The sequence below is a fragment of the Dryobates pubescens genome, chromosome 13, assembly GCF_014839835.1.
Source record: "Dryobates pubescens isolate bDryPub1 chromosome 13, bDryPub1.pri, whole genome shotgun sequence".
NCBI classification, from domain to species: Eukaryota; Metazoa; Chordata; class Aves; order Piciformes; family Picidae; genus Dryobates; species Dryobates pubescens.
This window is the reverse complement of record NC_071624.1, coordinates 4,406,388-4,431,909: the sequence shown is the minus strand read 5'-3', so window position 1 is coordinate 4,431,909 and position 25,522 is coordinate 4,406,388. Positions and strand designations below refer to the sequence as shown.

The following is a 25,522-nucleotide window of genomic DNA, read 5'->3' as shown; positions in this document are numbered from 1 at the left end:
GACTGAACCCATATTAATGAACAGGAAATTAAGAAACATAATTCTGAGTAATGAGCTATCAGAGGAACCTTGAGCAAATCATTCCACTTCATAGCAACTTGATTTCCCCAACCACAAAACTGGATAGAAAATGCTTTGCTGTTACTTTATTTGAACAGCTCTCTGAAGTTTCTTAGGATGTGCTTCACAGATGGAAAAGTTGAGGAGGAGATATATATATATATATATATGCACATATAAAATGTTCATATGCCCCAATGTGCTGAGCTTCCAACATGGCATAGAAGCAATGGCAAGGACTGATAGAGGGAAGAACACAATTTTACTTGTGATGGTAGCTTTGCAAATGTAACAAAGTTTCTTCCTTCCACAGGTGCAATACATCCCATAGAATGCCTAGGTAAGAGAGGCAAACCAGTTGCTCCTTATTGCTGGGCACTAGCTACTTTTGTTTGGTTTTGGACATGAAGAAGTAGGAGTAAATAAATACCTTACCAAGGCAGAAGGCAGCAGATATTTTTATGACCTGTGGGAACAGAGGTCCTAATAAGACTGCAAAACATTGCACAAATGTCTTCAGATAAAATTGCTAGCTCTGGATGGTATACATTTCCTAAATACTTAATGCTAAAATTACCTCCCAGAAGAGTTTCTCCATGTTTTGCTAAATTACTTAAAGACAGGCAGCCCAGATCCACACAAGAAATCCAGCAAGGAAATTCTTAATCAATTCAATTGCTTAATGATGGCATTTTGAATGTTACATGTGTGGTGACTGTTGAGGGCCAGAAAGTAAAAATAGTATCAGCAAGGGGCAAGTCTTTACCAGGTTTTCAAGGGGTGCCTGGGGGACCAAGCCACCAGCCTGCCACAGCTGTATCAGTCAGGAGAGCCACTGAGAGAGATGTTTCTCACTCAGGTCCATAAGGACAGATCTATGCAGCTGAAAGATGAGTGCATTCCCATGAGGGAATCACAGAACTCTTTTGGTTGGAAGAGACCTTTGAGATAGAGTTCACTTGTTAACCCAGCACTGTCAGGTCATCACCAACCCATGTCCCTAAGCACCACAAGCACACATCTTTAAAACGTCTCCAGCAATGGGGACTCCAGCACTTCCCTGGGCAGCCTGATCCAGGGCTTGATGAACCTTTCAGTGAAGACATTTTTCCTAATATCCACCCTAAAACTCACCTGGTACAACTCAAGCCCATTTCCTCTTGTTCTATCACTTGTTACTTGGGAGAAGAGAATGACCACCACTTTGTTACAACTTCCTTTCAGTTGTAGAGAGTGAGAATGTCTCCCCTGAGCCTCCTCTCCTCCAGACTGAAGAACCCCAGTTCCCTCAGCCACTCATAAGACATGAGTTCTAGACCCTTCACCAGCTTCACTACCTTTATTTGGACATGCCCCAGAACCTACAAACTTACTGAGGGTACACTTGATGCCCTCATCTAGACTGTTGATCAAAATCTTTAAGGGAACAGGCTCCAATATTGAGCCCTGGAGGATGTTTTATAGACAGGCCAGAAAATTGGAACTGCTAATAGAAATCAACAAGTTTAGACTTAAAAATGGAAAAAGCCAATACTTCAGGATTGCTTTATAATGTGGACATAAACTAGATGATAACTATTCAAAATACTTCATAAAAGTACTGAAACTAAGCATCTCCTAGAGGCAGAGCCCTGACAAATCACCCAGCCACCTACATGCATTTATGGTTGTGGCTGTCCAGGGATCACTTAGAACTAAATTAGCAATGGAAGTCATTACACAAAGAATAATTCCAAGGAACTGGAGTCTCAATAGCAGAAAGTGAATGAAGAAGTCATATGGGCAGGCAGTGGGGCAAAATGACAGCGTACCAGACAGATTACCTCCTCAGTGAAAGAAACATGAATTGTGAATGCATCAGGCAGGCAGCATGTGGCAAAAGTGCCCTGAAGAGACTATAGTTATTTCCCCCTTTAGGCATCAGAGGGCCATTTAACACTTTCCATTTAAGCAGGAGACATGTGATGTGGTCCCTTAAAAACCATGAACAGAGACTTTGCTGAGCCTGAGGATTGCTTCTACCAGGTGTAATGGGACTGACTCAGCCCCATCAGGCTGTGGGTAGCCAGTGCCTGCCCTGCAGCACCCATCATACAGAAATAGCTGAGCTTTTCTGCAACAAATTTATCTCTTAGAAGAAATGAAATTCAAGGAGACTTGAAATTGAAGTAGAGTACATGAACTACATTGCTATTTCCCTGTGCCCTGTTTGACAAAAAGGGATCTGGTATTTTAGATGGGCAGACCTCTTCATCTACTTGCTCTGTGACAGGATGAAAGAATTTGTGCAGGAAATCATGGGCTATGTTTCTCCAGCCTGATGTAGTATAGAAAAGGTACTTGAAATTCCCTTAATACACTACCTGCTCTTCATTTTACAGTCCCTAAAGAGAAAGCCAAAAAAGGCTGTTAAACCCTTAAGCACCTGAAGCCACAGATCTCTCAAGTCTGTGAGAGCACTTAGGGGCAAAATAATCACAGTGTTCTCACCCTTCACTCTTCCTCAAACACCCAGCTTCAGCCTGATTTTCAGCCTGCTTTGCCTACAACAGGGCAGGTGTGTGCCACAGTGCCAAGCAGCACCAGAAGGAAATGACCAGCAGCACTAGTATGGCTCTCCCCAGCATAAAGAGAAAATCCTGGTGATGGCTCCATCCCATTCAGGAGAGAAGCAGCTGTGCAGCTGCCAGGTGCTGGAAACCACAAAGGCTTGATCCAATGGAGGCCCTTACTGGCAGTCAAGTACTAAACTGCAATAGCTTTTCTTACTTTTTTATTTTTTTAATAATTTTTTCTCTGTCCTTGATGAATAGGGCAGAGGAAACGCACCCTGGGTACACACACGCCCCCAAACCACAGTCAGTTTGCTCTGGTGAGAGCTCAGCCCCAATAACAATCAGATCTCTGTTGCCAGTGACCTCTGGTCCATGTTTCTCAGCCCTGTGATAGTGACAGTCTTCCATCACAACCAGAATCCAGTTAGGTGTACAATGCCAGAGCAGGCATGGGAGCAGCCCTGCCTGCACACAAATGTATACAAATCTGCACACCTCCCCCAAGCCACAGACCCAAATGCACAGACCTTGCTCCTGCATGCACCCAGGCACCACCCCTCACAGCGTGGTTTGTAAAGATCCTTTTTCATTTGGTCAAGATTCAGACTACTTCCCTTTTCATGGCCTTCTAACTTCTCTATCCCCCCTCCATTCCCACTGCCCATCTTCACCAGAGAAATTCAAGGAGCCTTAAGCACATGTAGATATTGCACACACAACCACTCTCAGGAGCTGAAACACAAGCACAGCCCCTGCACCTGACTGAGCAAAGCCATGTCGCCAGTGTGGGTGAGACACACTCAGGCAGCCCACACTGAATTCAGCACTGACCACACAGAAAACAGGGGCTTTACATTTTTGTGTAAAGCCATGTATGTGCTTGTTAATAGCATCTGGAGTTCCTCATGTATTGCTGACAGGATGCTTCCCCAGCAGAGTCAGACACCCATGGTTCTTGTTGGTTTGCAGGTTCCCGTAGGTGTATTGTGTCTCTCTGGCAGTGGGCACAGGGCTGCGACTGCAGAGAAGCATGGCTCTGGATTTTCTACATACAGGTCACACAGAGACTTTTATGTAACTGACACAGACAGTCCCAGCCTTGGTTTTAAGGAACAGGGAGGTTTTTGAAGGGCAGAGTGAGGTAAGGTTAGTCAGCAGGCTGTGCTAGGTCCAAGTGAAAAGAGAGAGGTATCTGTTGGATTAGGTTTGCAGAAGCACTCATTCCCAGCCTGATGGTTTCCAGTGAAGTCAAGAGGAGTTCAATGCAAACCATTCAGTCAACACAGGTGGTTTTATAAACCTCTCTCACACAATCCTTTGCACATCAGCAGCTGCTGTGTGGCTAACTGAGAAGCTCTGAGGCTTCAGCCCAGTTGCTTTTCCCCATTTGTTCTGGGCATTGAAGCTTCCCACCTAGCCTGAGTCTTGCTTGCTGACAGAAATGTGTCTGTAAGAGGATGCAACAGAAATGCAAAGACTGAGGTTATGCTCTGCTCAGCGTTACCAGGGAAGATGTAAAGTCCTGGCTTCACTGTCTCTGTTACAGAGAGATTTCCAGCTCCAGAACCACTAGTGCATATCTTTTCCTTATGACTAAATTGAATAAAACTCAGAACCCTGACCTCTGTGTGTGCCAAGTCAGATTTTCACCTTGCCCATTGTGATGAAAGGTCTTCACAGACTGTCCCTGCACACCCCTCATGGGGCCTTACCAAATGCTGCTGAAAAGAGAGGAAACCCAGACAGACTGCTGATTTGGGAAGCCCTGTAAGCTGTGGTCTGGACATGCAAGAAGCAGCTCTAATTTGTCCAGACTTCTGGTTTCTTTGCAAGAAGCTGGTGTTTATGTAAACAATGTGAAAGTAGAGGCAACAGTGGTAGGAGAAAGCCTTAAGAACTTCAATATAGGTTAGGAGCAAGGGTCAGGTTGCATCTTGGAAGCCCTTTTTAATAGGTACCGTTAACTCCCAGAACGGACAAGGTAGAGATCTTTCCTTTATGAATTACAGATAAGCCTTCTCATATAGCAAATGCCAGATATCCTGATGGTCAGCTAAATGCAAGAAAGAGCAAAACCATGCAGAGACACCTCATTCTCCAATCTGGTGTGAGTTTAGAATCAAAGATCTTTATAGGTTAAGGGCCAGACTTTCAAAAGTGCTCCCATAAGGATCTAAACAAGTGGTTAGATCTTCAAAGAGCCCAGCTCTAATTCAAGCACATAAATGAAGAGGACAGATTAAAACAAAACAAAGCAAAACCCATGCTGAGACAACAGCAGCTGTCTGCATCCACAAGCAGCTGAGAACGACAGCTGAGAAACAAACGTGGGCCACAGGGGAAAGCTTCAGCAATGGAGCTTCGATCAGAGCTGCCCACTGTCATGGCTCCCATTTCTGTAGCCTTATCCAGTAAAGCTGCTGGGAGAGTCCCATTCCTCCTGCGAGGTGCCAAGTGCTTTGCAAAATCTGGTCACACCAACCAAGTGGGAAGGTGACAGCATGGGCAAACCATCAGAAAACATTCTGTGCCATCAGGGGATGCAGACTCAGCTACAGAGAAGTGGCCTTAAAAAGCATCCTCTCATTCAATAGAAAGGATAAAGGACCCCATGGGATTTGGTAACTCAAACATTTAAGATAATGCAAACAAACACTCCAGCTTTTGCAGATGTCTGTGAAGGACTGTCAAGCAGCTGTGGAAAGGAATAGGAGGAAATTGCCCATAAGAAAATGCTTAATTCAGACCAAAAAGACAGGACTGAGAGAGCTTGGCAGGTCTTCTGAGGGTAAGCTACAAACCCCTCTTATTGAAAACCTGGATACTAGGAAACTCAATCTGATAGAGTTAAAAGACATAAATTGGGCCTGCCTGAGCCAGCCAAGTTCAGCCCAGATGCTGCTGTTCACAGCTACAGCAGCACCTCTGAGCTGTGAACTCCTAGAGAAACGGCTTTCCCAGCACATCAGGGACCTCTGAGCAATGCCAGAAAACTGTAAATCACCAAAACTGTAAATCACTAATTAAAAAAATTACAAATCATATTTCCTTTAAAGTAACTGTGTATTGGGGAAAATTCCTCTCTGTTAATTTATTTTATAGCATTGTTGAAAAAGCGAACATGAGACATTTTTACATTATTTGATCAAGTCAACAGAAGGTGGGGGTGGGTTTGGGTTATTTTTGTCTCCCACCAGCCCCTTCCACTACCAAGTCAGAGTTGGCTGTAGAAGTCAGAAAATTTATTTTTAAGGAGACATTGAAGTTTTCTAGTAGCTGTTTTAATGGCTGCTTTCCTTTTGTAGTGCTGTGCTTGGCTCTCTTGTCCTCCTCTCCAAGCTATTTCCATCAGTTCTCATTACTAGTTAGCTTCAGGACCTGCTGATATGGCTGCTTCTGAGAGACAGAAGTTTGGGAACGGCTGACTATTTCACTAAGGTTTGCAAACTCCAAGAATCTTTAATTTTCTTACTCTCAACTGACTCCCACAGTGCTGAGGATCCACTACAGGTGGCCTGTCCTGACCTGACTGGGATAACTTGTGCTGGCAAGTTTCCTGGGGAGATGACAGCAAGAAGCTGAAAGAATGGAAGCAATGGGACAACTCCAGTACTCAGGGATACTATCTGATGCGTGTGATGAGGGGTTGTCAGCACACTGCACTCAAAGAAGAGACCATGGTGGCAGGTGCTATTTGCAAATAGCAGCAGTAGAACCATTACTGCACACGACAAGTGGTAAAACCTCACTTAGTTTGTACCAACATACACTTCAGTCCCATGGCGTGTCAGAGATGGGCTGTTATGGGAACTGTAAAGTTGCTGCCTCACAAAGGAAAAAAAAAGCAAGGGAAGGTTGGTCTTACAGTTTCTTCTTTCCTAACATGTACTGGGACACCAGTGATGCTTTTGATCTCACCTGCCATCTCCTCATTATTGGCTTTTGATGTATTTCCTGGCTAATGGCATTTGAAGACACATGGAGGTCGTCCAGCAGCCTTCATATACCAGACTTCATGAGATAGTAGAGGACTGGTTTGCACGACCCTGCTGTCCTTTCCCACTCCACATCCCTATGAGCCAACCTGCCAGACTGTTAGTCCTTCTCGCTGAAGGAGGAATGAATTCAGGTAACTCAATTATCAGCACAGGATCAACTACATTAGTGTAAGAAATGGAAATTCAGGATAGGTGTGACTGCACAAGTAGTTAGTTTCTTGTCACAGGATTAAAGTCACCAGGACATCCCACTGCTATGCCTTTTTCCAGATGGATTTTACAGGAGTTTTTTGAGCTGCTGTAATGATGTTTTTTTTTAACCAAGCAGCATCCTTTCTTGTTTCCTCAAACTTAAAAGTCTGCTCTATACAGAGTCCTGAAAATAAGAGATAGGCCCTGAGTATCTGTCACTTGAGAGGTTAGCTTAGATTGTTTTTAATAGTTTGTAGTACTCATAGCTGGTTTTAAACTGACAGGGGAAAGTGATAAAAAAAGGAAAGAGATCTGTGTTTCTCAGCTCACATCAAAGATAAGCTTTAAAGAAAGAGTAAAAAAGCTGTCAAAAAAGGAAGGCTTTACCCAGTAGCCTAACAAGACAAGCTTCAAAAAACTCCAAGAAATAGTGTCCCCAAACAAATTAAGCAGATAGGAAAAATGGAGAGTAAATATTTAATAGGGCCTGCACCTTCTAAGAGAAAGGAAAAGACAAAAAAAAAAAAAAAAAGGGGCAGCATCTCACAAGAGATATTTTTGCTGTAGAAAGAAAGGACAGCCATAGGATTTGGAAGTACTTACAGTTCTCTTCTGCACTACTGACTACGCTAAAGTCATCAGCCTGAGATTGGCTCTCCATTACACTGCACAGAGCCTTCAGATTATTCACTCTCTGACATGAATTTCTCTTACAAGGCTTTTTTAAACTTCCCTTTGTATCCTCAGCTTTTTAACTGCCATCACAAACCTTCAAAATTTAACCCTGGGATACAAAGCAGCAGTCTCCTGATGCAAAGATTAATGTCACTTCACAAAGAAGTGCAGACCCATGAATCATCCCCAGGCCTTTCACTGCCAGCGCCTTTGCCCACAGCAATTTGCAAGGCAGGTACATGCACACCCCCAGTGTTGGAGTGGGGCCAACTGCAGGTGAAGGGCAGCAGCCAACGGTTTTCCCCCTGGTTGCTTCCCTCTGGATCTGCAGTACACAGTGATAGCAGTTTCTAGAGCTTCTTCTCCTCTATGCTGAGCTATCCCAGAGCAGATGGTGCTTACACCTGGAGCAGCACTTAGCAATCCCAGAAATGCTTTCTGACACATACTTCCCCTAAATTGTTTTTGCCATTTCCTAAACTAGAACTCAGCCTCATGGATCAGTAGCTCCTCAGTCACCAGGGCTCGAAATGAGCCTATCATCCAATTGAGGCAAGTGCTGTTCAGTGTGGCAGCAAAAAGAGGTTTTGGCAGCACCCATTCCTGTTGCCAGACAGGATCTCCCAGATCCTTAAGTCACTCCAAACAGTTCAGCTTCCTTTCTAAAACTGCACCTACAGCTATCTGATATTGACCCCTTTCTTGGGCAACTGAGGGAAAAGAAAGTGTAATCACTTCCCCAGACCCTGAATTGCTTTTGAATACAACTCTCTCTTAGTATTTGGGCTTATTAATACCAGCCCTTTTAGGAATTCATCTGACCAGATGATCCAAGTGAAGAACAGCCAGGCAAGCTCAAGCAGTTTGACAGTTTAAAACGGACAAAAGAAAGTGCTTCTTTACGTAGTGGGAACCAAACTTAAGGAGCTTGCTTCCATGGGAGTTTACGGAGGCAGGCCATGTCTAGGAGGTTTAAAGAGAGATTAGACAGATTCATGAACAAGAGGTCTGCAAAGGACTGGACAGGGATGTACCCTCTTCAGAAACTACGGGTGCCAAAGCCACTCTGTTCCTAAATATCATCTTCTGCTAGAACAATCAGACACATCTTACAGGGCTAGACAGACCATGAGGTAACCCAGACAGACATTTCTTATGTTCCTCCAAGGCAACTGCGGGGCGCCAAAGCCCCTGACACACCACTCCTGGCTGTGAGAGTGAGAACCACATGCCCTGTGAAGGCAAACCAGTCAGTACACATAGATACAAGAAACCCTCAGAAACCCTAGAGCCCTATTTCTGCACCATCATCAGATAAACTACATTGTCCAAAGCACTGGGTGTAGGGCACTGCAGAGAAAACCTAAGTTAGAGTCATTTTCACCATGCTTCAGTTCTTTGTGCATATATTAAATTCCAAAGCCTTGTCTCACCTTGGTGGGTGCAGCCCAAGAGTGAGTCCAGGACATCCAGGTGTACAGAGAAAGGTCATGTGAGCAGATTCACACAGAATGAGGGGAGGAAATAATCACCCGATACATGTCAATTTTTGTGCCAACTTGATGTGTTGCATGTGTGACTACTGCAGAAATCAGTGTGGGTAATTACAACCATCTGCACCCATTACTACCATTTGTAAGTATATTCATAGTAACTGCACATTAGTTAGGCATGCCACTGCACAAACATATTAAATAGCTAATTAATTAAAAGAACAGATCTTCTCTGCTTAAGAGAGCCCATCACCCTCTAATTACAAGAACACATTTTCTCCATCTGTTACATTATTTGCCCCCTCCCCAAGGTCACCAGGGAAGATGCAACTGGCCTGCAGTATGGAGAAGGCTCTGCTGGGATGGTGAGCTTTCTGTTAAAGTGATTTCCTTTGTTCATGAAGGCTTCTGGATCATGGCTGCTTCTCAAAACAGGCCTATGGCACTTCCACGGAACAGCATAGTACTTCTGGATTACCTCAGGTGACCTCTGGATGAGATGCCAACCATCTTTCCACCACTCCAAGCACAGGAGCAGCTAATTGCATGGCTCTTAACATGGTAGCATGCTGGCAGCCCAAGTGCACATCCCATACAATGCCTTTTGCCATGCTGGTTCTTCCTGGGGCTCCTGTTCCTACAGCAAACTCCAGATGCAACAGCAGATTATAAATACACAGAGGATGGCTGTGCCCCAGTGCTTCACTGACATATGGTTCTGTCTTCAGTCAGAAGCCATGGATTTAAATTTAGGGATAAAGCAGGAGGTTAGGTTTCAAAATTCCAAGATAAATCCTCCTGGAGGAGGCAATGAGACCAGAATTTGTCCCTTGGGTACAGCTTTAAAGCAGATGGGAGTATGGAGTCAGTACTGTTAAGCACACCACACTGCACGCACAGCCCTGAAACACTGTGTTTTTCAGCTGTTCCAGGACTGCTGTAGCTACAGTCCTTTGTACCAGCTGCTGCTCCACCAGCACCAGTGGAGCACTCAGGACTCTGTCTGGACATCCAAACTTTGCAAAGAAAGATTACTCCAGCTACTGGCTTATAGTAATTCTTTATATCCCAAAAAAAGCTAGTGATGCTCTGCCTGGGGTTGATTAGCTCCTCAGCCCTTTCAGAACAAGTGTTAGTGTGAAGGGGTAATAAGCTACAAGCCCAGTATCTCTGGCCATTTTTCACTTGTTATGAAAAAAGGAACAAATACCTTTCAAATCATTATGAAATATTTGTGAATCAACCCAAACCTCTCCTTCCTGCATGCATGAAATGCAGTGCTGAAGGAGCCACTACAGTTCAATAAACTGCAAAATGCTTTCAGCACTTGGCGTTGTAAATGCTTACCCTAGTTATGAAATAGCTCAAGCAGCTCTAGAGTAGATTTTACTTAGAGAATTCTGTCTAGTTTTAGGAGAACCAATCTTTGTGTACTTTGAAAACATACAAACCAATACAAAAAGCAGCAAAACAACACGCAAAACCAACCACAAAAAAAAAAAAAGAAATCAAACAAACCAAAACAAAATAAAACAAGAAAACCAAAAAGCACACCAAAACATTAATGATTTCCTTGTCTCCAGGTGCTGGCAGAAAGGCTGCAGCTGATGGGGCTTTGTCAAATGGCACCTGTGAAAATACTGTCCTTGGTTCACCATACTTGTTATTCAGGCAGTCTGGTCACTTTATACTTGCTTCTGATATCTCCCGCCCAACCCTCAGACTTCTGTAGTCCCAAAGATGGTCCAGTCTCTGTACAGCAGACAAAGGCAGAATACCATGGTGTAACTCTGGCCAGCAGCTGCTCTGAACTGCTGCAAAGGATTCAGGGAAGGATCAGGGGCTAAATTAAGTGACCATGACACAGGGGCACTTTGATAATTTCTAGATGATTCACTGCAGGACCACGTAAACACTGCTGTACACAGAAAAGTTTTACACACAGACACAGTTTCCTTATGCTCTTCTCCAAGCGGAGACTATTTACTATTGTGCAAAGCACAAAATTATGCTGACTAGATCCATGATTTGGCCTAGTACCTACTGAACTTAGGAAAAATGCCACATTCAAATATGGTGTGAGCACCACTGTCTTCCCCCACCCCTGTCTCCCTCCTCTGTGACTAGGGGAGGCACGGACTCATGGCAAGACTTTTGGGAGAGCCTGCAGCCTTCAGTACTCCCTGTCTGCCCATCCCAGCCAGGAGGAATTGCCCCACAAGCAGAGACCTCTTCTGGACTTTACTCCCTCCTTGTGCTGTTGGCCTTGCTGAATCCCAAAAAGTCATCTAAACAAAACCTGCTGTCCTCAGTCCCTCAATCATAGAGGTAGCAAACATGCTGAGTTAAGTGCAAGGTAAGCAGTGCTTTTATTTTGTTAATTAGAATTGCTCATCAAGTAAAACCAAAGAAGTGATTTACTGCAGAACTGGTACAGGTAGTTGCTGCATAAGAACATTCCTGCATACTTGGCCACTTTAGGAATATTTTTTTAATTAACAGTTTCTCCTCAGCTAAAGCAAATCATAGAAAACAAGGAAAGAGAAGTTTCACACAAGGACACTGCTGAATCCCTCAACTGCCAGCTTGTTTGCTGTTTTTTTTTTTTTTCTTTCCTCTTCAGGGAGGATTTGAAATTAAAAGCAGCTTGCCTTCATTAGTGTTACCAGAAGCCATGTAACTGCCAAATCTGACAGAAACACAACTGTGATTTGCAAATTTGGCAAGTGTCATTTTCTCTTTATACAAATGTGGGTAATGTCACTCATATTAACAGGGTTTTTGTGGGGGACACCGTGCAAAGAACGACTCCTTCCCCAGGAGTGGAAAAATATTTCCAGAACAGAAGCTTAGTGTTCTAGGGGACCCAGGATCTCTCCCCTTATTTATTTTGCATGGAAGTGCACTGCGTTAAACTTGTGCTGAGAACGGTCAACTAATAAGAGTGCTATAAACTGCCTTCTCCTGATGACAAAGCAGAATACAGTAGCAAGTCCATAATGAACATTTCAGTACTAATCTCTGACATATAGCCATACCCAACCTTTCTGACATGTTGCCAAACCCTCAGAAGCCATTCAGCATGGTTTCTCACTGAAATCCCTAGCCTCTTTACATCTTTCTAGCTGAAAAAGCTTTCCTTGATGGAAAAGTTACATTTCCACCAAGGGCAACTGGGTTTGCGGGCTTCATGGTCTGCTCTAGAGTCTCAGCCTTGCTGACAAGGGAAAAGTCTTGGTAGTATTTTTACTCTTTCTAATTCCTGTGTGAATAGCTGCAGAAGGGAGGGAGGCACTCGTGAAGCCAGCCTGCCAGGGTGCAAGAGCAGGCAGCAACGGATGAACAATCTGCTGTTCATTTTTAGAGTGACTCCACACGTCCTGCTCCCCTCCCTGGTACATTAGTCTCCTCTAACTTCTGGTGTCTAGCTTTCCACAGCCTGAGGAAGAAAGCTTAACATATATAGCCATGGTGTTTAAAAATATACTGGTGTTATACATGACACAGTGGATGTTGGCTTCAGGGGGCAAACTGAATAACTGATGTGCAAGCAAAGCAATGGCAATGATGACCCTGACTTCTGCATACTCTCTGGCGTCAGTAACACCCTCCTCAGCACCACCACTGCCCCAGAAGTTGCCACTGGCACAACACAGCAGGATGGCCAACACCTGTTACGTATAGCTCACTTGAGTTTGCTGCGATGAAAAGGCAACAAAAATTGCAGGATGAAGAAATAAGACAAATGGGTAATCTCCAAACACAATCCACATGCTCAGCAGCATGGCACTGGAGAGTGGAGCACCCCCTGAGTGAATCAAATATTTATTCCCCTGGCTGCAGCTGAAACGGGAAGGTCTGAACACACTATTAAACTCTGCAGGAAGTAGCTTAATGCAGTAAGTGTTACCACAGTCACAAATGTAGTCTGTCTGTAATAATTAGGATTGTACTACACATGATTTTATTAGACGCCGTCTTGTAATCAAGACAAAAAGAGCTGGCTACACAGTAGTCAACAGTTTAAAAATAAAGCAACAAACATGATGCAATGCAGGCATGAAACCAGCTGAAATCATGTGAACCTATATTCAAGCCTGCAAAGGTAATTGCAGTACACCCACTGGTAACCTTCAATCTAACCTAGAGTTAAATGTTCAGTGACTCTGCAGTTTTGGTTTGTACCTTCAAAAGAACCAGAGAATCCAGTTCTGTCCAACTCTTCTCCACTGCAGAGTTCATTACCCACTGAACTAAGCACTAAGTAATGAGTTAACAATAATTAAACTGAAAGAGGTACAGATTAAAGGAATTTATTATTCCCTGATCTGCCAAACAAATTGTTTAGATACTTGCAATCAATGAGTAATGATGAAACAAAACAAAAACCCATCGCACTCAAAGAGCCAGCGACACGCTCATAAAAATCTGTTCAGTAAGGCCCATGCATCTTTGTTAGGTTGAACAGCACAACATTTTAATCAACAAAATCCCCCTGTCTTTATACATCATGAAAACAGAGGCAGAATGTGGCCCTAAATTATGCCCTTACTGTTTATTATTCATGTATCATGGGACTGATGAAGATTTATAGTCCCATTGTGCTAAGTACTGTACAGTGAAACACAGAGAAACAGCAAGACTTAGTACTCCAAGACTTTGAAACTTAAAGACAAATTACAAAACCAAGATATTATAATTTAAAGACAGTAATGAACAGATGGGGACTGAAGATACAAACAGATTGAGCAATTTGCCCAAGGTCATGCCAGACACATGTGCCGGAGCAGAAAAATGAACTCAGATCTCTAGAGCACCAGCACAGATTTTTACATACATTGCTTCTCCTCTTTGATTTTACTGGGTGTCATATTTCATAAACTAATAAATAAGTTCCAAAAGTACAAATGTTACATGGCAGTACTGGGAAGATTTATTTTTTTTCACCTCTTCTCCTCTGAAGACCTTCATCTTGAAGGTCTCTTCCAACCTGGTGTATTCTATGTATTCTATTAATGGAAGATCTTTACCTACACATACACCAGATTTGTCTGTGTATGGCACAGCTGCAGCCTTTGGACAGAATCACAGAATAATTTGAGCTGAAAGGTCTTCTGCAGCCTTCTAGTCCAACCCTCACTCAAAGCAGGGCCAACTAGAGCAGGTGTCCCAGGGCCTTGTCCACTCCAATTCTGTATGTCTTCAAGGATAGAGACAGAAATCCCACCACCGCTCTGGGCCCCTATTCCAGGAGCCTATTCATGCTGAAAAGTCTTCCCATGTATGAAATTGCATTTTCCCCACTTCCAGCTTGTGTCTGTCACCTCTCATCCTGCCCTTGTACAGCCAATTTTCTCTATTCCCACACATTGTGTAGTAGCAGAGAACAATGGGATCTCCCCTAGTCTTCTTTCAATCTAGACTTTACTTCTCGATGCAGAACACAGATTTTACAGCTTCCCCTTGTACATCATGCTCTCTAGCACCCTAACCATCTTGGTGGCCTGTGTCTGACTTCCTCCAACACAGCCATACCTTTCCTTCACAGGGTAGCCTGAAATGAGGCATCTTGCTCCAAAAGCAGTTTCACAATCACTGAACAGACACTCCTCACTTTTTCACATCTTGGAAGGTTGCTGCACATCTGAGCTCAGTCAGGGAAATACTGTCCCACAGGGACAATAGCACAAGAAAGCTGCCATGGGAGCAGTCTCTCTGCAGCTGGGACTGATCCAGCAGCAGGTCCAAAAAAAGTCACATCCCCTCCTCCATCCAAAGCCAAGAATGGTCCAGTCTACATCTCCCAGGGAACATTTTCAAGGGTTGCTTGTCAGAATTTCCTTTCCATAGCTACCACCCCATGTGTGGGCACACACACACACATATAAATATATAAACCTCATGAGTTGCTTGCAGTTTCTTGGCAATAAGCTATGACCTCTCTTATGGTAGTACTTCACACAACAGCAGCAGTCAGCTTTTCATAAAGACATAGCTGTATGTTCCATCCCTCTTGAACACAAAATTATTCTGAATGCTTATGTCACCCCCACACCAACATGGAAAGTAAAGCAGTAGAGCCCTGGCTTTGGACTGGTTGAATCATTCCTACGTTTATGGATACATTTTAAAGCCATACCAATGATTCCTTATGCACTGAGAGTGCAAAGGGGCCTGCTACATCATAGTATAGCTATAGCACCATACCCAGTAGGTGACTTGTCCTGTTGCATGGCAGATGTGTGTGTTTGTGAACACAGGGCACACGGGCAGACAATGCTCTCACCCATCACAAGCCCAGCACACCCCCAGCATGTACCTGCAAAAGTTTGCATTTTGGGCACAGAACAAACCTGCCATGAGTCATAAAATCATAGAATTGGTTAGGTTAGAAAAGACCTTTAAGATCATTGAGTCCAACTGCCATGTCCCACAAAACCATGTCCCTAAGTGTCACATCCACACGTTTTAAATACCTCCAGGGGTGGTGATTCAACTACTGCCCTGGGCAGCCTGTTCAAGGGCTTGACAACCCTTTCAGTGAAGGAATTTTTCCTAATATCCAACCTAAACCTTCCTGGCACAACTTGAGGCCATTTCCTCCTGTTCCATTGCTTGTTACCTGGGTGAAAAGGCCACTCCCCACCTTTCTACAGCCTCCTTTCAGGTAGTTGTAGAGCATGATAGTCAAGCTGGTAAGGAGTGGCTGTTGAACATCATGGAGAGAGAAGCTGAGTTGTGCACCAGCACACCACATGACCGAAGTTGGACATCGGTTACCTAAAGAAGTCCTTTCCTATCCAATAAAATCAAATACAACTTCCTGAGACAGAGCGAATCCAGCAGATGCTGTTCTAAAGCAACTTAATGGAACACCTAGAAAGAGGACAAAACCACAAACTCACCTGAGAGGACATAATGTGGTATCTGCTTACTGACCTGAGGCCAGTACCTCCACGGCAGCACTGAGGAACAAGAGGGTTTCTCTACAATTTGCTCTGGGCAGGGACTCTGCTACCTAACACATTACAGAGATTCCTATATGTATTTATAACACATCTTATCAATTTCGCTTATCCAGACTTACATAAATTTAGGGAACCTGCTTGTGGCAGATAAAAGGCAAAAGGCAAACTGGAGCATTACTCTGACCTCCCCAGGCACTTCCCAGTCTCTCCTCTGCACAAGCAGTTGGGACATTGCTACATCCTACCACCATCAGAGAGGATGGGGCACAGGCCCTGAGGAGCCTGTGGCTGAGTCAGTGGGACTTCTATCCATGGCTTCCCACTATTGTGCAGCCCTTCCTCAAATTCACAGCAGATGAGCCTCTAGCTATGGTTTGGCCTTAGAGAGCCTCTCTAATAAAAACACCAGCCTCCTTCTCCCTCAACATGGAAGCCCCTGTGAGACCTCCCACAAATGAAAGGGGAGCAAGAGGGGTATTTTTGCAGGGCTTGTTTAGTATTCTGTCACAAAGCCAAACAGATGTTTGTAAAAACTGAGCTGGTTATACAACTGTTTTAAACTCACGCAGCTGTGCACACTGAACAACTGCATCAGGGAAAAGACCACTGCTCTCTTTTAAGGCAATTCTTACATCTAGGGACAAGAGTTTAATAAACCAAACTTCCCATCAGCAATTCAAGCTTGGTCATAGTAATTTAGTGTTTACGGTAGAAGAAACTGCTGAAATGAGCAGTGAAGTGGCTTTTCCAGCTTAGTGCTGAAAGCCTTGCATCCAGGTAGGGACTAGGACCAGATCTCTCTCCTGCCAGACCCGCATGGTAATTAACACTACCTGATTTCCACCATTCAGTTTATCCGGGGAGGTAGCAGAAACAGACATGAGATGCTAATACAGCAGCCCCCTGCTTTGCCACTCATGCAGATTTCCCTTTACACTATGCTGGGCCCTCATTTCAAGATCAATTAGAGAACAAAACTGCTGCAAACTTTACTGCAACAGCATGAACAGAGTGCAGAAGAGGCTAAAGTTGCCTCTTTCATCTGTGCTTTTAAAACGTAAGATTAATCTTAATTCCGGCAGCGCTCTGGTTATATTGTTATTTATGAACAAAATTTACAACTGAAAGAAATTCTGAGGTATTCATATTTTAGAAACATGCCTGTCTGCTCCATCTGAAAAGCAAGAGGCTTGGGTAAAAGCAGTGGAAACACTCCAACTAAATTATACAGTATAGTTTTACAATCCTATAAAATACCGATTTTTTTTGTAAGCCAAAACTATTTGTCACAGAGTATTTGCATTTCAGTCATAGAAAAGATTGACTGTCTGCCTAAGTGCTGTCGTGCTGGCTCCTGAAACCACAGTAAAACTTTTTTTGTTGCTGTTTTCTTCCTTTTTCTTCTTCTTTTTCTTTTCAGTACTTCAGAAGAATGCATGGCAATTTAAAAAATTGGGTTGCTCCTGTCACGAGCATCAGAATTTATAACAGCTGGGCAGTTCTGTGCTTTTGATTCATGCTGCTCTGTATATGAAAAGGCAAGAAAAATTGAATTAGTTTTTATAATCTCTGTACAGTCAACACAATTGTGATTAATGTAACTCCTAGAACTCAGAGGGAATGTGTTGTCAATAACTGTCGCAGCACACCACTCATTCAAACTGTAAGAGAGAAAAGAAAGCAAGCAGTTTGCTGTATCTGAGGAATTCCAAGCAAAAGAGGAATTCTGGGCATTACTGAGCAGAAGGCTTGACCCAGCTCAGAGCTCCATCAAGCATAGACAAGTATTTTAAGTTGTCTGCAGTCTAAAGCTTCATTATTTTTTGCAGAACGATCTGGCAACCGAGGTAACCCGATTCCCTGGGAATCAAATGCTACTCCAAGACAGGTTTCACCTGTCAGGGATATAACATATCCTGAGCAACAAAGTGTCAGGATATATAGACATCACAGGAGAGGGCAATCTGTCCTTCATGGTAAGAGAGGAAAAAGACATTTTCTGCTTTCATAGAGGTTTCTTTAATTATTCTTTTTTGTAACTTTGAGGGTAAGCATCCTGATGCAATGGCAGCTACAGCAACTTTGTGCACACAAACTGCAGGACATGATGGAATAACCTCCAAGCAACTGCTACAAGGGTTCTGGCAAGCTTTAGCATCTCAAGGTCTCTCCCCATGATGATGGGGTAGAGTTATCCTCACAGCTGTCAGGTAGACATTGTCAATGCTTTCCTGTGTGTGTAACAAGCAAGAATGTGACATTTTTTTCCAGGGAGACTTAAAGGTGATGAGGCTCTGTATGGACTTGCTCCAGGCCACCACCCAAGCAGCTGGTGTGTCTGCTCCACCAAGCTGCCCACTGAACCTCTCTTCCTTTCTCACGGTTGTGCCTGGTAGTAAGAGCCTGGAGAAGCATTGAAGAAGTTACACAAGCGGAAATAAGGAGAGACTTGCTTAGGGTTTTCAGAAAGACTCAATCTCTGCAGGAAGTTCAGAAGAGCAGATATAAGTGTCAAGCACCCTCCTCAGCTTTGCTGTCATACAACCAGAAGTAGCACATCCAACTTCTTTCTGAATTAATACTAAGGAGAGGCTCTCCCACAGGAAAAGTAAAAAAAGGTGAATCTTCATATTTGCTACATGCCTTGCTTCAGCACAGCACACTCAAGGGGATATAGTAGGACCCTTGTGTGTATCAGAGGCAGTTAGAGCCAAGCTCTGCAGCCAACCAGCACATTAAGCATGGGGAGCTGGCTGTGCTTCTAGCAGCTGACACCTTGCCACAGCAGCAGACACTTGGCCATGGCAGGACAGGATGCCTCGCTGAAGACTTCCCTGCAGGGCCTGTTGTTACTGTTTCTCTGAGCTCAGACATGCACATACCATCTTGGAAGCTGCTTGCTGCTTTCCTGCTTGTGGAAAAGCAAGCAATCACATCTGGAGGTAGGTATGTCCTGTCACAGAAGTTGGGCAGACCTGGCAGGGTCAAGTATATGCCAGAGCAGCAAACTACCTTGACACTGTCCTCTCCAAATAGCTACCCACATGCTAGATGTAGTACTTCAGGGGACAAAAAAAAAGAAACCAAACATATAGAAATAACTCACAGTCAGCAGGGGCCAGGTTAGCAAACAGAAATTAAAGCTGTTTCCCCCAAGGAAGCCTGCAGATTTTCACTAAATTGAGATGTCTGTTTCCCTGGGTTTCCCCTGAAATTCCTAGTATTTCCAGCTGAAAGCAAATATAAAAGATCTCCCTATGACAGTGGCACCTGCCAATTGCCATCCCACCCACCCTCCCCTCACTTTCCACAATCCCACAAAACAAGCATCAGGTACACCCAAGCTGCTGTCCAGGGATCAAAACTGCAGCACTGGCTCCAGCTGCACAGTGCTGAGACTTCTGCAGACATCAGGGTCAGGGTTAGCACTCAGAACAGCAGCTCTCCGAGGCTGGGGTCAACCTTGTACCCTGCCTTCACTTTCTATACTGTGCCTAATGTAATCTCATGCTGCAATAAAAATAGATGATACTTAACTCTCCCTCCCCAGTCCAATGGGCAGTGGTGGGAAGGGTACAGAGCCTGTGCTCAGCTGCTGCTGCTGGGCAGGTGCTCCACAGGCTCTGTGTTCAGTTATTGTTGTGAATTGCAAGGAAAATAAAACCTCTGTCTCCAAATACACATTTTTGATAACCAATTTAGTAGGTCCCTCTTCACCTTTGGTTAAGTCAAAGCACACTTATTGAAATTACCCAAAGGAATTTATCTATCCTGTCCCCTCAATGTGAAACAATTGTACTGAAAGCAACAGAACATTAAACCAACTGTTTCACAAACCCTGCCAAAAGCCACACATCTTCCATCAAACCCATCCGGCACATCCAGAGATTGACTGACGTGTTCTTAAACACAGCAGGGCACTCACAGGGCAAGAAGAGAAGGAGAAATGAGGTGAGCTCTGGAGCTTCACACAGTGGTGGTGGTGGTGGTGGTGGTGGGTGTCTCCAGCTATATATATGCACGCAGATTTTTTTGAAAAGAAAATATGAGGCTTTTGCTTCACCAACAAAAGAAGCTGTTGAAATAGTTTTGTGAGACACAGCCGATAAGGATAATTACGTGGTGAGAGCTTAGTCATCCGTATCACAGATTCTCTTAAAAATAATGTCAACACCACAAAACGCTAAAGACGAAGTATAAAGCCTCCCAGATTTCAGACCCGGCTGAGGGAAGTCCCGGGTGCGCGAAGGCTCGGGTTGCTCTGGGCTGGAGCTGGCACTAACCGCTAGAGGGGGCCCATTTTTCTCCAGAAATCCAATTTCCATAATTGCTTTGTACACGCACACCGCAGCCACAAATTAACAAAACAATCGCAAGGTGTAGATCTTAAGTTGAACAGAACTGGAGACACAAAGTTCAGGCATGTCCTCCTCTAACATTCCCACCAGTACACTTGCCAGACGGAAGAAAAGGCACAAGTCCCTCTGTTCTGCCTCATCAGAAAGAGCACCCTAAACCAAGAAGGCTAAAAGAGGCCATTCCAATTTGTCCCTAACGAATTCATTAGTGTAAACAGGTTGATATCGCATTTGGGAGTTCAGGAGGAGCTAACCTTGAGAAATCCTGTCTGCCTCGAGTAACTACAAACCAAATATAACAACAGCCTCAAAAAGTGCTGGAACAACAGGGTCCCCTTTCAGTTAAGGAATAAAGCTCTTTCCTTAGGAGTGGAGGAGCTCCAGATTGTATTTTTTCATACCACAGACGCAGGTTTGCCCGTCTTTGCATTCATGTCTTTTGCAGTGCCACTGTCAGAATTTAAAATGACCTCTGATACTGAGTTTAACTGCCCTCTTCACACGCAAAAGCCCTCTCAGGTCCCATCCTCTAGTTAGCTAACACTCTTCCAAATGGCTCTAACACATACACTTGACAATGTTTTCATTATGAAGCCAAATTATGCAGACTAAAATGACCACAAGATTTAAAAAAGCTCTTGTGACTCCTTTCAGCTAAGGAACCAGGGAAGCATACGCATGACAGGATGGGCAGCAATATGGCCTGGTGAAGTCTAGGTGGCTTTTCTTATGTACCCTCCTCTTCCTTTGCTACATTACACCCACTACCAGTGTCAACAAGCTCAACCTAGTAGCAAACCAAGTGTAGGAAAGATTAATCTTGGCAATATACCAAAGCAGAAGCCTAGCCCAAACACTGAGCAAAGGTCAAGCATATCCATGTCAAATCAAACTCTCAAGTTTTCTCCAGTACACGACAGAACTACCTCCGCTTGAGACACTGGGGAGCAGTTACCCATCCGACATCACTAATTGTAAGCCACACCATCAGGTCAGCAGAGAAAACTGGATATCCTCCACAAAGTGCAATATTTTCTGCTGTAGGCTGACTCTTTTCCATCACAAACCATGCTGTAAGCGCAAGAAGATCAGTCCTCAGCACAGGCATTAAGAAGTACCTCTAGGGAAGGGCACCCCTCTCCCTCAGTCACTAGAGTAGGGGACCTGTGATAAGGTGATGGTGTCTGCTTAGCATGAACATCAGAAAGTAGGAACTGAGACTTGCTACCTGCATAAGACTCGAAAGGAAAGAGAAGAGCTGGAAGCTCTCGAACTATTTTCCCATTTTTGCAGCAATCATAGAAAGAGAATGGGGGTCATGCAGTCAGTGAGCAGGAACACTCTCCAACACAAAGGAAAACTTTGTTCCTTAGTATATTTTACCAAAGCAAGTGATGAAACTTTCCCAGACCCAAGGAGCAGGGAACATTTTCCCCAGCATTAGAAACTTTATTCTAAGCAGATCTTCACCTGGGACTCTGAGTGCATGCTTGTCTGTCAGGATTACTAATAGGAGCAGACACTTCTTTCATGTTTGGGAGTTTTGCCATTGACTTCAAAGTAGTGAGATAGAACACCTTGTGTACTCCCTAAACACACTTAATAACAGCACCTGACACATATAAAGCACTTAGACATGGTAAAGGCATTGTACAACATTAGCAAAAACCTGGGAACCTCTGTCTAGGTGATTCATGAGAAATCTGGTAAACTAAGTCTATTCCCAAATCAGATGTTTATCTGTTCTATTAACCAGCTAATAACTGTGCACCTGCTTCCCTAACTGATCTGTACAGCTGTAAGCAGGGACTACCTTCTGGTGAGCTGCGGAGACTTTATATTACTCATAATCCTCTTAAATCATAACAAAGAATACAGATTAGAAGGTGTAAAGCATCAATAAGTGTTCTAAACCAAACATAAACACAGCCATCTCAGCCTGAGTCAGAGCCTGCATCATGGGAGCTTACTAAAAGCCTTTTGAAGTCAAGTTCTGGGGGTAAAAGCAGTGTGTGGTTTGGCTCCTGGTGGTAGGCTGATGTGACAGCAACACACACCAAGTAGTGCCTGGAGCAAGTTCAAAGCATCACTGTTTGAGAACAGGGCCATGGGGCCAAGAAATGAGTTCTTCCCGTTGCTTCAGGACAAGTAATGGAAAAGGAAGGAACAAGAAGGTCCCCTTGGAGAGAAAGTGAAGGGCTTTTGCCTCCAAAGGGCTCAGGAGTAAGACAAAAAAGTGGTTCTTGGAGTATCTCTTGAACCGCTCTGACAACATGGAAAAGGCCACCATCAGGAAACCTCAGCACAAGTCCAACCAAAGCCACCACTGAACAGTCTTCATCAGCATGTCTTAACTTGGCCAAAAGTTGTCATATGTCCATGTGTATACATGTACAGGTGTCAATCAGGTATGAGCTGACAAGACTCCATGCAGATTAAAACCCCCAAGGTCAGGAAGCTGAACTAAAGCTGTTTAAACCAGGCTTAAGTGACGATTTAGTAGTTTGACAAAACATTGATGATAAACTGCACAATCCTGTGGAGATACTGCAAGGGGTTCTTAAGACGCTTCTTTTTGGAGGCAACAAAACTGGAGTTAATTTCTGCCAACAGCTGCTAAAAAGCATATGCAATATACAATACTGTAGTTTATTAGGAGCATTTCTGAGATTAGTATTAATGTACCAATGTTTTCACTGTACTGGGTGAGTACTGCAGCAACAGAAAAGGGCAGGAATATATCTCAGTCAGAAGGTAGGCATGATAATTACTACTGAGAATAATTAAGTCTGTTAACTGTTTTGAATTCTGGGCTAATAATATCAGCAGCGGGCTCATGTGTGGAACCCCCTTCCCTTAGGCATTTCTCCATATTACTTTCTGTGTGGTATTACTCAAGTTTTCATAGCATTTATCTGTAGAGTTTCCCTGTTTACAGCAACAGAGATGCCCAGTTTGATACTATATTTTTAACTACTGTTGTTTAAGACTGCCAGGGTACACACTTAACATCAACAAACAGCAGGGAAAAAACCTCTTGGCTTCTAGAAATCTGTGCATCCTCTGTCACTTTCTGGGCCTCAACAATCTGCAGGCAATGAGATGTTTTACTGGCTGTTAACCTGCGATACATGATACTTGTAAGTGCAGCCCAAACAATCCTGAATGACTGCTCCTGTAGTACTACCCCGCACGCAACACTGTAGCCATCTCCACGAGTATTTGTAAACATTTGGTCTTCCAAGAACTTTCCACTTGAAATACACTGCTCTAATGGATTCACATTTGTAACTGTTAGATGCAAATGTATATAAAGCCACTTTCTTGCTCAACTGAATTACTGTGCTATTAATAGTGACATTCAAATGATTCTGAATTTCCCCGCTGCTTAGCTTCAAGGGCTGCTCACTTGATTTTGCAATGTACTCTTGGTTGCAACTTTGACAAAGAAAATACTAATTTGTTCACGTTTATGAGACATGCATGCTGTTCAGCCTTCTCCATTCACGGCTCAGATAATGGGTTGGTTTCCCTGAAAAACTACACCATGAAACATTCAACATAAGGCATTCTGTAGTTCAGATGTGAACTACAAACTGCAGTTTTACCGGGATGTCCCTGTAGGTTGGCTTTGGCACGTACGCCTGCATGTTTTATGCTTTGTCTGAAGGAGGAGGCTCCCACAAGTAAGGAGAGAGCTCTTACATATGGGTCACAAGTTGGTGTATCAAAACTTACATGAGAGCTACCAAAAAAAAGAATTTAAAAAAAATCAGTACCTCAGCATATTTTCACCAAGTCTTCAGGGGGAAAAAAAAAAAAAAAAGGAAAGAAAAAAGAAAAAGCCCCAAACCACCCAGCACAAACCAGCCCTTGAATAGCCTTTAGTATTTCAGTGGTTTTCTGCAAAGACAAGGAAGTCAACCAAGATTTGTCCAAAACCAGGGTGAAGGCAAGAGGATACCCTCTGATGTTGGTTGTTTCCTCTATGCTTTACAAGCTCGACACTGGTCAGTTTACTCCTGCTGCATTTTGAAGGAGTGACAAATAACCATTTACAGGTTCTTTTTCCCATCCAAAAGAAGATTAAGAGAAATCAATTATTTTGTCTTGTAACCTCTTGGCAGTTTTCAGCTCCAACACCAAAACTCATTACAATCGGATTATTCTGATTATTCTGATTTCTGAACTAAAACCCCGACACCGGTTCAATCGCACTCAGAAAGGAGACAATAAAGAAAAGCAAACCACCGCTGCACACTCGGTGCGCTCAGTCGTTCTCCCATAGCTGCGCTCTCATGGCCACCGTTGAATGAGACCCTTCCCAGCCCGGGCAGCGGCTATGGGGGACGAGGGTGCAAGGGGAGAGGGGATGTCCGGCCCTCAAGAACATCTCTCAGGTCTGTTCGTCTCGCCACCCACGACCCGAGACAAACTCCAGCGGCGGGTGGCGGTGTAGCCCCCGCACCGCGGCACCCCCACTCCCTGCCAAGGGAAGCCCCAGACCGCAGCGGTCCCTGCGGGCTGCCCCGGCCTGGGGACTCCGTACTTCGGGCCGCCTCCCCGCCGCGCTCCGCGGGACCCACTTACCGGAGATCTCTGCCTGGGGCACGCCGCTGAGGCTGAAGCCCTTGGCCCCATACAGCTGCCGGACCTCGGAGCAGCTCCTCGCCTTGCTGCCGCTGTCACCACGAGCCGGGGCGGAGGCGACACACAGCAGCCAAAATCCCCACGGGAAGAGACGCATCCTTCTCCGCTGGCCCCGCCACCTGCCGTGCGAAGGGCAAAGCCAAGGTCCCGCGGCGGGCAGGCGGCCGGGATCCCCGAGGCGGCGCAGTACCGTGCCGTGCCGGGCAGTGCAGAGCGGACCGGAGCGGAGCGGGGCGCGGCCCCCTCCCTGCCCGCGGGCAGCCCCGGCGGGACGGCGCGCAGAGGGCGAGGGCGGCGGGCGGAGGAACGGCGGCTCTCAGACGCTGCCGCTGCCCGCGGCGTACGGGGAAGGTGCCGGGGAGTTCAATCCGGACGCCGCCGCGGCTCGGGGGAGAGGGGACGTGGGAGGGGCAGAGATCCAAGTTTGGCTGGGCCGAGCCGCTTTAAAGCCCCAGAGCGTGACCGCGCAGAAGGCTTTTGTTCTTAGCGCGGCTGCATCCCCGGGCAGTCCCGCGGCGATGTTGCCGGCTGCGGCGCCGCCGGGCCGGGCCGGGAGGAGCAGAGCGTGGGGCG

At 44.8% G+C, this 25,522-nt stretch overlaps 1 protein-coding gene across 1 annotated transcript in view; it reads right to left on the bottom strand.

The window, feature by feature from the left end:
- Window positions 1–25,161, bottom strand: part of GPC1 (glypican 1) — a 217,697-nt gene extending 192,536 nt beyond the window's left edge. The window contains exon 1 of the mRNA XM_054166838.1: window positions 24,890–25,161. Within this exon, the coding sequence (XP_054022813.1) occupies window positions 24,890–25,046 (157 nt within the window). The 5' untranslated portion in view covers window positions 25,047–25,161. The remainder of the gene's footprint in view (window positions 1–24,889) is intronic.
- Window positions 25,162–25,522: the final 361 nt, after the last annotated feature.